Source organism: Anopheles coluzzii, chromosome 2 (assembly GCF_943734685.1).
Source record: "Anopheles coluzzii chromosome 2, AcolN3, whole genome shotgun sequence".
Classification (NCBI taxonomy): domain Eukaryota; kingdom Metazoa; phylum Arthropoda; class Insecta; order Diptera; family Culicidae; genus Anopheles; species Anopheles coluzzii.
Window position 1 is genome coordinate 115809090 of NC_064670.1, and position 14605 is coordinate 115823694.

A 14605-nucleotide genomic window follows, 5' to 3' on the forward strand; every position below is an offset into this window, starting at 1 on the left:
TTCCTTTCCTTAGCCGTAAGCATCCCGCCTTACGCGTCGTTATAGGTGTGTCTCTTTCCTTCCCTCGCACCCGTACACGACTCGTTCCAGTGTGCACGCGTGGTGATGTCACTAACAGGTTGTAGGTTATCTGCACTCGCTGCATCGCCTAAGCGGGAGAAAGGCTTTTACTGCCGCCCCGTTCGGTGGAAACTTCGCTCTTGATCTTGTCGAAGCAAAAAAAAAAACAAACTATCGCAACGACAGGGACAGGGCCGAAACGTGGCTTGCCTGCCAGCCAGCAAACGTTTGCACGTGCGCCAACACTGTCGCTCCGCCAATCTCGACGTATATAAACGGGCAGTGAAGATGCACACCGGTTGACTGGTGAAAAGACCTTCAAACAGTGCAGACGCTCTGTGTTGGTGGAGCGCTTCAGTGGTGTACCGTGTGCCGTGTGTAGTGTTTGCGCTCTAGGACATTCTATGTTTGTTTTGTCTGGTGAAACAAGGGTGACAAGTTGTGCATAACCGCATTGAACACAAATGTACCACAAAGGACTTCTGATTGCATATTTGTGAAAAAACGAAAGGCCGTACCGTAGCCCTTCTTCTTCTGTTCCCTGCCGTGCCCGCACAACTTACACATTGCTGCGGGTGAAAATGTTGCTGCCCAAGGTGAGTTGCTGTCGGAACTGTAAATCAACACAACCGACAATGAGCGCCGGTCGCTGCCCCCCCGAGCACACGGGCAGACAGATTGACAGAGCTAATGTGCGATAAGTTTACAACATTAAGAAAGAAAAAAAAACTGAACCGTAGCTGGAAAACAAATCTGACGCGTTTGCATTTCTCCCCGCGGGTGAGCGCACCGTTGCTGCAACACCAACACCCCTCCCATCCGAAGTGTCGCCATGGATGGTTTTACCACTGTTGTGTGTAAATAACATAAAATATGTGTGTCCGTGCTTGTACATCACCCTCTTACACCCTCCAAAAACCCAACCCCGTTTGCACACACACAGACACATGGTGGGTCCTAAGACATGGTGGGCAAAACTGGCACCTCGTTTCATGCTAAATGTGATTTTAATCTTACATTCGTCAAAAGGCGGCCACCTTTCTGCCGCACTGGGTGGCTCAGAACGCTGTGGCGCTGTGTGGCGACGCGACGTGAAAATGCTCTCCGACGGATATGGCAAGCAAAACACCATCCGTCCATTTCGTTCGTGAGCAAGTGCGTCTGTGTGTTTTCCATCCCAAACTGAGCAGCTCTCAAGTGGGTGCACGACGGGTGGAAAAGGTAGCCGGTAGAAATGGAGCGGGGAAATGCAAAGCGGGAGATAAATCGAACGCTTAATGGTCGGCGCTGGCGCAGGCAGGCAGTGCTTTCGGTACGCATGAAAGCTGTAATTACTTCTACGCTTCGAGTGTACCGCGTACGGGCAATTGCACCGGATCGACTCTGTCTCCGTTCCAGTATGTTTGCCCAGCGTTTGCCAATCGCGTCACCACCAACACCAATCGCGCACGGAGCCCCCGATCGGTAGGAGATAGCCGAGGAGTGTGCAAACGCATACAATTAATTGCATCTACATCACGTTGTGCTGGAATGCTGACGATGGACGATGGAAAAGCTCGCTCAAAAGCACGCTCGAGAGCCTTCTTAAGCTTATTTGATCTCATAAAAGTCTTCTTTGCAATTGACACCAAACTGCCAAACAAAACGATCAAAAGACAATTATTTTCATTCACCTCACACACAGCGCCTTTGTGTGGTACTTAAAATGGGAAGAAAAGATCATTCGAATCATGCGCAAACAAACAAACGCGATCGATTGCCCGCAGCTATTTTTCACACACACATTACGCAGCCACCATTACCCAACGCTGGTTTGGTTTGATTTGCAGACCCCAGCAGCGTGGGGAGCCGCTACGCTATTTGCGTGTTTACTGTTTAACACTCAATCGAACCCCTAATCATAGCGTTCATTCCGATGCTCCACCCCGTACGTCTCGCGGCAGCTCAATCAATCGATCGATAGAAGCATAATTCAATCCGTTTTCCAATTCGATTCGAACCGCATTCGAACGCAACCGAGATCGAGAAACGGATGCAGCAGGGGGTTGGGAGGGCACTGGGGAGACACATAATTTCGTTCTCGTGCTAGCAGGTCGTTGCATCGCAGCGGGCCAGTTTTTAAAACACTACCTATTAGTGTTGATTAGAAATACATAAAATTTAATCAGCGCGGCATAATGGTGCGAAATTAAACACTTCGCTGAGGTACGAATTACGAAACGGAATGAACTGATTGGTACGATCGTTTTGCACTTCGTTATCAATCATTCCAATTGTCCAGCTCGATTACCCGATTTGAGAGTTTAGAAATAATGAAATTAAAATACATAAACACTGGCATACCGTCATGCTGATTATGTAATCCTTTTCTGGTTTCCTGGCGTCCACAAATTCGACACAGCACGCGCCTACCTGACCATCACTTCCGTGATGCTGCTCGATCTCCCATCGGTTTCCTGAGATCGAGATTCCATCGATCACTCGCGCAGTATCGATGCGCTGCGATCAGCATTACACAATCGTCAAGCTGGTAAAGCACACAATAAATGCAAACAAAACCTGGTTACTGCTCCGTTTTCCGGTGTATTCAACAATTCACCCAGCTTCGGTAATGGCTGTCCGGGCACGGTTTCGTGTCAGACTGGTTCTTGTACCAGTACAGCGGTGACACCACGGGCACGAAATGCATGTGTAGGCTGGCGAAGGTGTAAATGAAGATGCGTTAAAATGCTAATTTAATCGCTTGTCAACGGAGTTGCATTTCCTGTCGTGTACTACAAGACGGTGGGGATGCGACGTTATTGGAGCCATATTGAGCGGAAAGGAAATAAAGTTGGCTAGTTTATTACTACGGAAGCATTCAGTGCATCAACTTGATGATCATTTGGAATTGTGGTATGCTAAAGAACATGATTGGAATTCGTTCAACTTTTAATCGTAAATGTGAGATTTATTGCACTATTTTTTCCCAAAAGCAATCACAAAACAGACAAACAGACCCACAGAGACGATTAGAAAACATCATCGTCTCCTAATGCTTTCTAACCGTCTTGTACAATTATCCTAGCTGTTTAAATTGCCTCCCATCGACGCGATAATCACGTCCGACAGCATGCTGCTGCTTTAATTAGCTCGCCCGATCGAGCACACAAACATCTCATTAATCTTTTTCCTTACAAAACGCTTCCTTTGCGCTTTGCTCACCCATCGCCCAACGGACCCACGATTCAAGTCGTTTCCCAGCCGGAACTGACCTACCCCAGCTGAACGTACGCTCGCAAAACGACGCCGGCGCATGATAGGCTGTAAATAAAACCCTTTTCGCTCTTGCACACATTTCCTTAGTGTTTGCTTTTGCATGTCGTCTTTTCGACCATTTTTCTTCCGACACCAACTGACCACAGCGACAGCGCCTACAATGTCGTAAATGTTGCATTAAAATGCACCACCTGGCCTGGGTACGCGATTGCATCTGTACCGTGTACCGGCAGGCGCATTACAGCTCACTTTCGCACGATCGCCTCGCCTGTTCCGGTCCGGTGTTCGTTTTGGGTTGAAAATACCAGCATTAGGAGCGGGAAGAAGCATGGAAACGATTTAGTTCCAGCTCATTTTGGGGCCACGGTGCCCGATCATGCACCCACACCTTGGTAGGCTCGGTGCGGACGTTTCACTTTTGGCGAGGAATTATTCAACAATTGCATATGCACTGTGGCGCTCCCGCTCCGTGTGCCTGACAGACAAAAACCATCGTCGTCTATCGGTAGCGTTTGGGCTACGGTAAACTCGTTTTTCACCGTCCCATTTTGCGTATTCCGCCAACGGATTGGAAAGCGGTGCAATAAAAAGCGAAACAACATCCGGTGGGCCGGGACCGGGAATTATGCTTCCTTCTCGCGAACCGGTTCCGTTCGTGGTTTCGTGCGATGTTTGGGCACCGTACGGTACGTACCGACGGATCGCACACACGTGCGATTGTTTTGCGAATCGCTAAAGCCGAACGCCGAAAGGCAATGGGTAAGATGATTATCTTCTCACTGCTCACGAGCCCATCCGGCACATGTCATTCGGAAGAGTGTGGAAGGGTGAAATAACAGCAGTGACAACGATGTGCCAAAGTTTCCGCAAACGGCCGGAAACGTTTCGCGCACATTTGCCGATTGCTGACAAATTGTGCTTCGGGCTCGTCGCTTGTGGTGTAATATGTTACACAATGGGTTGAAATGAGTTGCATAATCCGGATGGTGTCATCAGTTTTATTTCCTGTTTAGAATTTTAGGGAGAGTTTAAGCAATCCATTCACGCCAATTAGCTAAGCAGCTTTATTTTAATAATAAAAATGAATTGACCCTACCTTCTTTCATAGTTTATTGGGCGTATTTAAATGTATGCCAACAAGACTGAATTAAATTTATTACTAATTTCCCTTAAATATTATTCCAGCTCTATTGTATCATGAACCCAGCTTGATCATCCTATAAGATTAATTCATGTGAGAGAGAATAAATTCTTATCCGAAAGCTTATCTTCTGTATGGTCTCCACTTCAGCCTTTGGAATATGACACTCTGTTCGATAAACGCTCCGATCGATTCCCATCCAGAGACTGTCGCCTCGCAGCAAGGATTTGGTTAGCTCAGTGTTCGACAAAGCACGACTCTCATATAGATCTTTTCACTATATACGTTTTATAAATCATTTAGACATTTTCAAACTTTGCGGTTCGTTCTAATCGGCTTTTCATGGGAAACTTTATGAGCATTTTTTTTAAATCATGACTGTTTCGGCTTTAAAGTTTGCCAACCACTAGATTAGTCAGTCGCGTGTGGTACAAACAAGTCTAGAGAAAACTCTATAAGACAACATGGCCACACAAAGCAGAAAAAGAAAATGATAAAGAAGAAGGAGACTAATTAATGTAAAACCATACATTTTGAAAAAAAAGCCTACGTCCCCTTCAAAATAGAGCTCCATTCCATGTTTAGTTTCAGAAGCAGCAAGTATAACAAAAATATGGAAAAACATATTTTTAATAATAAACTCAACTCAAGCTAAGTTGCACAAAAATTAAACCTTCCACTACTTAGAAAACTCATGTTACCACTCATTCGTTTCCATTCTTCGCACTTCATTTGTGCAAGGTCATCTCGTTGCAGCGCCTAAACTGCACTGAAAGTGACACACCCCAAAACTCACATTCCTGCTGCGGCCTTCGGAAAGCGTCCGCCTGCAGACACGCGATAGGTCACCATTTTTAGTCACAATGCACAACCGCCACACCACGCCAGCCTGGCCAGGCCAAAATTGAAAGCAATTCTAACCTAAGCAAACTGGGGACGGTCCACCGAAAGGCTCTGTTGCGCTTTCCCGCCCCTGTAATGCAGCAGCAGCCTAACACTTCCAAATGGGCATGTATTTTATCAAACTGTCACACACACACCGCTGCTGCTGCTGCTCCAATTGTTGCACACCGAACCTTTTATCACAACGGGGGCAACGAGCCAGCCACGTGAGTGTACCATTCTTCGGCAAACTGCACGCGACCAATCGGCTGGTGCCGATTTGAAGATTTATTAAACGGCCTTTTACGACGCGCCGGGTCATACTGGGTACACACGCGGGCGCCAAATTAATAACCATCCGCCAAAGTGAGCGAATACAGGGGTGCGTTTCGTGTGCCGACCGCACACGGGCTCCGGTGCAGGTAAATTTAGATTTTAATTGGCTGGGAAACGGACCCGCGGGCTAATAAATCATCAAGGAAATTTCTTTGGCGGTTTCGACCGCGAACGCATTGCACGAGATGTCGCTAAACGTATCGAATCAGTAGATTACAGTTGTCAGCGGTCATTTAGGCGCGCACAGTGATAGTCTCACGCTTGAATCATGCAATGTTGCGTTTCGCTGCACGTTCGGGCGCATTTGAATCATTCTGTCACTGAATCATTTGACCGAATGCTCCAAAGCTGGTGCCTGTAGCAGTACCAGTAGGTTCATAAAATTGGGTATTTTTGGGAAACCTTGTAATGCTTTCTGATTCGTCAGGTAAATATTAAACAAAGCAACGCTATAAATTTCCATTCTTATTCCATTCTGATAATTCCATTCATTATTACCTTAATCAGCTCACAGTGCAAGTAACGAAACAAAACGAAACGCAAAGGAATATATTCAACAAGCTCATGAAATAAAAGCCAAACTCATGTTCCATTCGTTATCACTTAATTATCTTTTTCTTTATGGCAAGCGTTTACCCTGTAATGACAGTGCACTACGCAACGCAGACAACCTTTACATCACAAGACAGAAAGAGAGCAAAAGCCAACTTATTAATAAAATACACATTACCCCATTATTTCTTCCACAGCATTTTCTAATGGCGATACTCGCCTCGGCCAGCATCGGTTTGGCATCCTGCTATAAGGACTCGCTGCACGCCTACGCGCCAGAATACGTAAGTACCTCCCAAGCCGACCTTGACCGAGCTGGCACTACGCGCACACCAAACGCAGCGCGAATAATTAGCGCACCAGCAGCGCTACGATCTCGTTAGGCACGCACTCAGCTTCACTTTCCATTCCGGTGCAGCTTCCCGCAACGCGTCACGGACCCATAAATTTGGCACTTTACGACCGCGACTCCGTGCGGTACACAGGAATGTCACCAACGAGGTCAAGAGTGGCTTTAAAAGTGTGATTTACCTTTCTGACGCCAACGGAACGCGCACCACGCTGTACCGAAGCCCGAGCGAATGCTCTCATTTACCACCGGTTGCCGGTTGCGATACGCGAATGCAAATGCAATCGAACTTATCTGCATTAAGCAATAATGATCCTCCATCGATGATACAGAGCAGTGTGGCTCGTTCACATACAACCCCACAATCGCAGTTTGATTGAAACCGTTCAAATAATCGTCTTACGCAATGAGCAAAGAGCAAAGCCAAATTTTAAAAAAAATCGCTAAAAGTCACATTATCGCTTGCTGCTCTCCGCAACTTTTCTGTTTTTATCCATCCGCCGCAGTGCAGTTGCATAAGTTTGCTCGCCTAATTAATCCCGAACCAATCGTAAATGGTGCTCGTCAACTTTTTAAGACACAAATAAGTCACCCATGGCTGACCTGCGTCAATAGTTGCTGTACCATGTCGGATGCAAATCAGGCTCTAGCAACACCAGCAGTTCTTATCTCTTCCTGGTCTAAAACGCACTTAGCGACCACACCACCTAATGGACTGCCTCTCTATCTCTCTATTTCATTTCGTCGCCACTCCAAAATGAGTTTTCAAAAAAAAAAAACTCACGCACTAACCATTGCATCGTTCTTAAAATAAACTAATTTGCAAACCCGTGTACCTATCGCCGAACCCAAGGACCTCCACCCAGGTCGAACTTTACGCGGAGCGCATTTGCATGACGCGTGCTCGTGCGCTCGTGACGTGTCGCGTACGCAGAATTAAACTTCTGTATGTTCGAACCCTCTGTCGGTCGGATTTGGAGCGCCATTTAACACCCCGTAACAGCGACATTTGCGGCGGGTGCCAATGGGCTGTGAAATAAATCAATCGAAGGGAAGGCTCACGACTGCTGTCAAAACTGCGCCGCGGAAATCCCGAGGACATCCGCGAAAACTGCTTCGGTGGGCGATAAATAAAATCGCAAATTGAGTCGATTTTTTTTCTCAATGTTTTGGAGTGCGTTTTCAATGATAGACGAATGGTATTTGTGGCTGAATGTTACAAACGGGTTGCAAGCAGGCACGGGTTTCGTGCTAGATAGCCTTTAAATTGTCAGTTAAACGAATTTAATCGGTAACATTAATGATTTTTACGTAACGCATTGTAACGTAGCCTAACGTCGATAATTATACTACCAATATCAGGCTTTTTGAATTCACCGTTCTGTCAGTTATGAATTAAATGAAACTTTAATTTATTTTCTTTCACAAACTTCAGAAAACATCATGCTAGAAATTCAAACACGCGATACAGCCTACGGTATTTACAGCGTAACGAACATAGCACAAATCACCGGGACCTGCCTTATACAGACGATATCTAATAAATATACATCGTAATCGAAACCTAAATGTACCTTTTATTACACATTATATTTAACATATTTTTCTAATTAAGAAAATTATCATAAACTTCTCACCGCCCGTTCACGCACACGCTACATTGTAACGCTACGTACGAACAGTTCGGCCCTTATGTCCCCTCCCCCAGTGCACAGTCATCTCGACTAATATTGCATTACGCTACAAACGCAAGATAGCAAACGAACGTGACGCTAAGAGTGCGAAGACCTACACACCTTGTCGCATGGTAGGGGTTGAAGGAGCAATGGGTGGCGACCAAGTGATGGTGAATTAAATTAGACCACACAGCACACAACGGCAGCTGTGTGTTGCAGTGCGGTTTGGTAGCGGTACGATGTGGTTACGAATTTCATGTGAACCTCATTTAAATGCATTCCTCCGTGATTTGCACGTAATAAATTATGCACATTTAAGCGCTACGTTATGATCGAAATCGCGTAGTTTTGAATATGTAAACAGTTGACTATCTCAATATGATGTTTGGATGTTTCTATTGATGTATTAATGTATGCTTACCTTCGTTTTCATCCTCTTCTCCGTCTCGGCAGGCCCATCCTGCCTACTCTTTCAGCTACGGCGTCAAAGATCTGCACAGTGGCGACGTAAAGTCGCAGTGGGAAACGCGTGACGATGGCATCGTGAAGGGCCACTACAGTGTCGTCGAACCGGACGGCTCGATACGTGAGGTGGACTATACGGCCGATTCCAAAACCGGCTTCAATGCGGTCGTAAAAACCCACGGCCCAAACGCTCATCCCGTGCGGGATCCTCACGATCAGCACGAGCACAAAACGCACTACTACGACGAGCATCACTCGCAGTCGAAGATTAACCACTTCAGCAAAGGCCAGGATCATCTCATTCTGAGTTCGGATCTACCCCACCACGAGAAAGACATCGCCGAGATCGGCGAGAAGAAGCGTCCCATCCCTTCGATCCTGGAGCTGAAGCCACACGTCAATCTCGAGAAGCCGCTGGTGGCGTACAAACACTACGAACCGCCGAAAACCATCTTCCAGCACTACTCGCACGACGAGCTGAAGCCGCACTACGTCACGGTGGAGACGGAACACAGCCACAAGCACTACGTGTCCGACTCGGCCGACTTCTTCTCCGAGCAGCTGGACTCCGACAAGGACCTGTTCAAGCCGAGCATTCGCATCGAGGAAGTGAAAGCGCCCGACCTATCCAAGCTGAAGCCCATCTCGCCCGATGTTGATTTTTCGCATCTTTCCGAAAGCGATCTCGGCCCATACTACACCAAAGACAGCTACCGACCGTTCGCACAGTACAACAATCACGTGTCGCACCCGGTCACGCTGCAGAAGGCGAAAGTGCACGCCATCCAGGTGGACAGCAAACCGAAGAAGAATCTGCTGAAGCCGCTGACGACGCCGGGCCTGAAGAACTTTGCCACCCCGTCGGTGTACAAGTTTGCTGCCCGTGGTCCGGCGCGGCCCGACTACGCGAGCTACTTCAAGTCGAAAGGAAGCCGCCAGGCCCGCACCGGTCCGGTACTGTTCCATCCCGATGAGCAGAAGCGTGCGTCGCAGCGAATGGTACAGTCGATGCTGTCACGTCAGCACTCGCGAAACGTGCCCGTGTACGCGAAGAACTATGCCTGAACTATGCCGGAGGGAACAAAACGGGAAGGCGTATAGTGCAATAGAAGCCCGGACTGTATCTGCTCTGTTGGTGTTTGTCGTCGGAAGGGTGCGTGAATGTCCACGTACATCAGTGATACACTAATTTAACTGCAAACAATATTGAGTGGAACAGTTGCACAAACCAACAGAGTTTGAGCAGGTTGATGGGCTACGTTTAGAATGTTAATATTGTTATCTATTTAATAAATGTGAATTTTAGAGTAAAGGATCTATTTCTACTTGTTTGGAGAGCAGACTTATCTTATAGATTTTGATAAACGCAAGGTACATATCGATACAATTGCAGGAATGTTACAATATTCATAACTTCATTTATAAAGCTGTATAGTGCGATGACAGAAGCACTCAGACATAATCAACGATGTACTTCTAATTATCTTGAGATCATGCCAAGTACATGCCACTCTATACAGCATTCAACAGTTCCTGGTGAAAGTGAAATTGTACTTCAATGGCTCACTGTAACAACCCGGACACGATCAATCCTTTCATAATCACATTCTTAACATCTCAAAACAGTCGCTAATTATCACTCAATGCGAAAAACCACTGCGTCACACAAGGAACTTAGCTCGGCTAGCACCACGGCTAATCATACATACAAATGCTGAGTTGTTCTTAGCAGAAACATTGTAGCTATGTGCGCTGCAGGCTAGCAAGACGCAGCCGAGAATTACTTTAATAGGGACAATATTGATCGAGGTCTAGCAAGAACCATTAACCGTGACACCAACGCGACCAGTTGGGGCGGCCTCTCTCTCTCTCTCTCTCTCTCTCTCTCTCTCTCTCTCTCTCTCTCTCTCTCTCTCTCTCTCTCTCTCTCTGTCCCACCCTCGAATCCGTATCCGGAATCTCGCCAGCATTCGGTTGCCTGACGTAAGAATGGTATCGATCACCCTAGAACACAGCCCGCCACCCACGCTTGGGCTTCCATCTTTGGAATTCCATCTCCAACCTAATTATCCCTTCTTCCTCGTCTTCGTCTGCTCGGGCGTCCTCGGTGCGAACCAGCCTGATCAATCGTGTGCAACCTTCGATTCGGCCAACCAGGCCAACCGGGTGGCCAGGTGCCGACGGACCGACGGTGACCGAGAGAAGTAGCCTTATAATTAACACGCAACATACCGAGCAACTGGGCTGGACAACCGTACGCAGCCGGATTCTATCGCTGCCCCGCGATGCGATGGTGGCAAACAGGCGACAACCACAGCAACAAAGCAGACATACCCCGCTTTTTTTGCACGCACTCCTAAACATTTGTGTGGCAGACATAAATCATCGACGTTATTGGTCCAGATTTGTGACCGGAGTGCTCTGGATTCTTTTTTTGCATGCGAGAGTGGTCTCTCTCTGTTTCTGTAGGGTGATTTTGTCCCATTTGCAACTCTCCTTGCATTAAATTTTATTTGACAGCGTAACCATCACGCCAGGGTTGCGAGGTTGCTCGAGATATGCGGTGCACCCTGTTGGGGCCCCCCTCGGGGATCGCGCGTAAACGCAAATAATAATCCAATCCGCCCTCTCGACGCTTTGGCTGATCGCAATAAATGGGTGGGCAAACGGTTTGTCTGTGTGTGTGTGTGTCTGCGTATGATTGGCGCCAAGCTAATCCATCGTAGGCTAGTCTGCTATCGGTGCAGACAGTTTTCGTTTTCATCGGTCGGCCCCATTTCATTCTGCATTCGGTTTTATTCGACTCCACCCCACGGTCAACCTGTGCTTGCTGCGGGTCACCCAACGCAGGCGACGCTCCAGTTGCACTTCCAATCGTTCACCAATACCTTCATACCACAAAAACCGTGATCATTTCAAATTTTTAAAACTCCATAAAAAAGAACTCCAATGTACACATCACCTTGTTACGGTAAAAAAAAAACCTGCCCGAAACGATTTTACTTAATCGAATGGATATGGATAATGTACTCCCGTGACCTCTGACCGGCTGTATCTGCATATTGGATAGTCTGGGCTGGAGATTAAATTTCACTTTTGTTTTAACGCACGATCGTACTCCGAACCAAATCCATGCTGGAATCCCTTTTCCCATATACTTCTACGTGCTAAGCCCGATCGCATCAGTAAACACTGCGATTTGCCTCCCTGCAAGGTCGCTTCAGACGGGTGGGAACGGTCCACTATCTGGCTACGATCCTCATTTCCGAGAATGAAAGGCGAAAGGCACGATGATTGAATTGAAAAACCTCAATCCATGTTGTGTATCCCAATTCCATAGCGTGCTCCGAAATAGGGAACCAGGATACAGAGCGCCTAGAGCGAATTGTGGACGGCACCAACATAAAAACGATCACCCCGCAACCAGAAACGTGACTCAGCCAAGGTGACACGAGACCGCGGCCGGTACGGTTCTGTACGGTGCGATTATTCATGCACCAGTTTCTGGACTTCCTTGAGGTCGACCGTCCACCAAGCCGATAGGCCGATAGTGTAGTAGGTGGAAGGCGTTCGGGAGGGCGTAGATGGTTTTGCGGATACCCTTGCAAGTACCGGTGACACACTGGCGCATTCGCCAAAAACAACACGAACTCCAATCAAGGTTTTTGCAACGACGGCGACGTCTCGACTTGGCGCACCGGCGTAGTTTGGTCGTTGCGGGTGTTGGGTGTCAAAATATGCCGACTGTTTAGCGTCTCGACACTCGGGAAGGAAAAACACCTAAATGCTGGGTCGTCTGTTCAGCGCTAGCAAAGCCGAAATGGTTGACAACACAATGTCAAAGAACTGTGACCATTTCTATGGAAACTAGAACTGGCAACCTCCTCGAAGGGGTGTTGAACGAACGGTAGCAGACAACCTTGCAAAGAAGGTAAATTGATGTGATAGCATAGCATTTCAAGTGTTTTTGGGTATAACGTGGACAGATGAAAACCTGGCAATGAGTATAAATCGATCGTATATAAGCTATAATACCAATGATATTCAAAAGTACCTTTCGTCAATTGAGACGTAATTGACTTGGATTTATGCGCGCTATGGTGATCTCCAGGTGTAGCTGAAGCGAAGTGCATGTGCAAAAAGGAGGCAAAATTAACAAGCCTTTACCCAATGTCGTTTATTAGCTGGTGGATTCTGAACGGTTTCCAACTGTTGGTGTTAATACCTTCTCTCGTCCAATCTGAGCGTTGAGGTCTCCCATGATGATCTTTGGGTCCTGTTGTGACCCGCGATCGTCATCCCTCTCAAGCTGCATAAAGAAGAGCTCCTCTTCGTCATAGCTGCTCTTAATGTTCAGACTGTGCACACTTCTAATACTCGGGTTGCACATTCTACCACAAATCCTCAATCTGCGCAACCTGAGTGCTAAAATTGTTTTGTGTTTTTAATTATACCTCTTTTCTCTCACGAAACCATGTCTAACATTCCAGCTTACGTTTCGATCATACTAAATATTGCCTAATCTATCACATCTGTCCCGACGAGCCCATAATACAAGGCTCGATTTCAACTACTGGCATCATTACCAGTACACTAAGCACACTATCCATACCAGTTCGAGGGGCACAGTTTGTCAGCGACTTTATCTTTCTCACCATCATGGCCGCCAATTCGCGATCATTTGGATTTGTCAGCAACAAAGTAGAGCTGATGACTACGTTTTTTGCTGTGTGATGTGTTTGCGGCATATGTGTCCTTTTGCTTGCAAGAGCTTGACAAAATAATACAACAGCAATAGTAGCAAAAAAAAGACGCAGCCACACACACACACACACACACACACGTACTAAACGTTCATCCATTTAGACACGGTAAGTACCAGTTAGCGTCGGATGATTTACGGCCCACAACCAAAGCCCGACAGCAGTAGGACCGGTAGGATTGTCTGTTTTTTGTTGTTGTTGTTTTTTCGCGGTTTTGTTTCTGTCACTTTTCTATTCCCTTCCAAGTGCAAACCGACATTCCCCCGGGGGGCACCACGATTAAATAGATTAAATCGAACGGAAAAATTATATTACCTTTTCGTAAACGGGTTTGCCGTGCGTTGCTGGCCAGCAGCGCTGCAACATTATCTCACCCAGGACGGTTGGTCGAATGGTAGCTTTTGGTTTTATTTTCTCAATTTCAACGCCACGATGCCAGCGTAAGGGCACATAAGATTTTGTCCACACACGGCGCTGTCCGGTGAACTGCGTCTTCACACAAAGCGCGCACCCACTGCATGCGGCCGGCCCAGACTGGCCGGTACCAGAGGCCGCGGTACCTTTCACCCGTGTCATTCGCAGCGCACTCAAACCGCACTCCTCCGAGTGCAACACTCTGCAAGTGTTTTCACGATCGAGACTTGATTTGACATGTTTCTGTCATGAAAATTGCTACCCCGGCTGCTATGCTAGGGGGCCGCCCGAAGCTGGGCAAGATCCGCCACTCGGAAAGCCCCGTGCGTGCGGCATGCATCAAAGCAGCTGCACTGCACCGCTCGGTACAGCTCACAGCCACCGGCCACCGACGTAACCTTAGTGCGTCGTGGTGTGTCCGGGGACGTTCTCAAGCTAGTAGTTGGCCCGCGCGCATAGGACACCCCCGACAGCACATGGGTTCGATTTGATTGAAGATCCCGTCCGCGGTACGATTAGCCAAGCCCGGGAATCGTTGCCAAACCGGCTACTCCGGTCGATGCTTCGGTGCGAGGATATAACAGTTTGTTGCAACAGTGCACAAGAATGTACAAACGAATTAATTCCAGTCACGCTAAGAAATCGGGATTAATGGACACGCACGCACCGCGAATTTGCCACAATTGGTTAGGAATGCGTCGAACGGTCG

General features: G+C 47.4%; 1 protein-coding gene across 1 annotated transcript; it reads left to right on the plus strand.

Moving 5' to 3' along the window:
• The first annotated feature begins 334 nt into the window (after positions 1-334).
• On the plus strand, positions 335-10031 carry LOC120947429 (uncharacterized). Its single transcript, XM_040362755.2, has 3 exons — positions 335-656; positions 6427-6513; positions 8708-10031. The coding sequence occupies exons 1-3, from the start codon at positions 642-644 to the stop codon at positions 9782-9784; spliced, it is 1179 nt and encodes a 392-aa protein (XP_040218689.1). The 5' UTR covers positions 335-641; the 3' UTR covers positions 9785-10031.
• The last annotated feature ends 4574 nt before the right edge of the window (positions 10032-14605 follow it).

Bases quoted from the DNA above. Each gene is read 5' to 3' on its own strand.
- LOC120947429 (XM_040362755.2), top strand. The intron at 6,514-8,707 runs GTAAGTACCTCC...CCGTCTCGGCAG, and splicing joins ACGCCTACGCGCCAGAATAC to GCCCATCCTGCCTACTCTTT.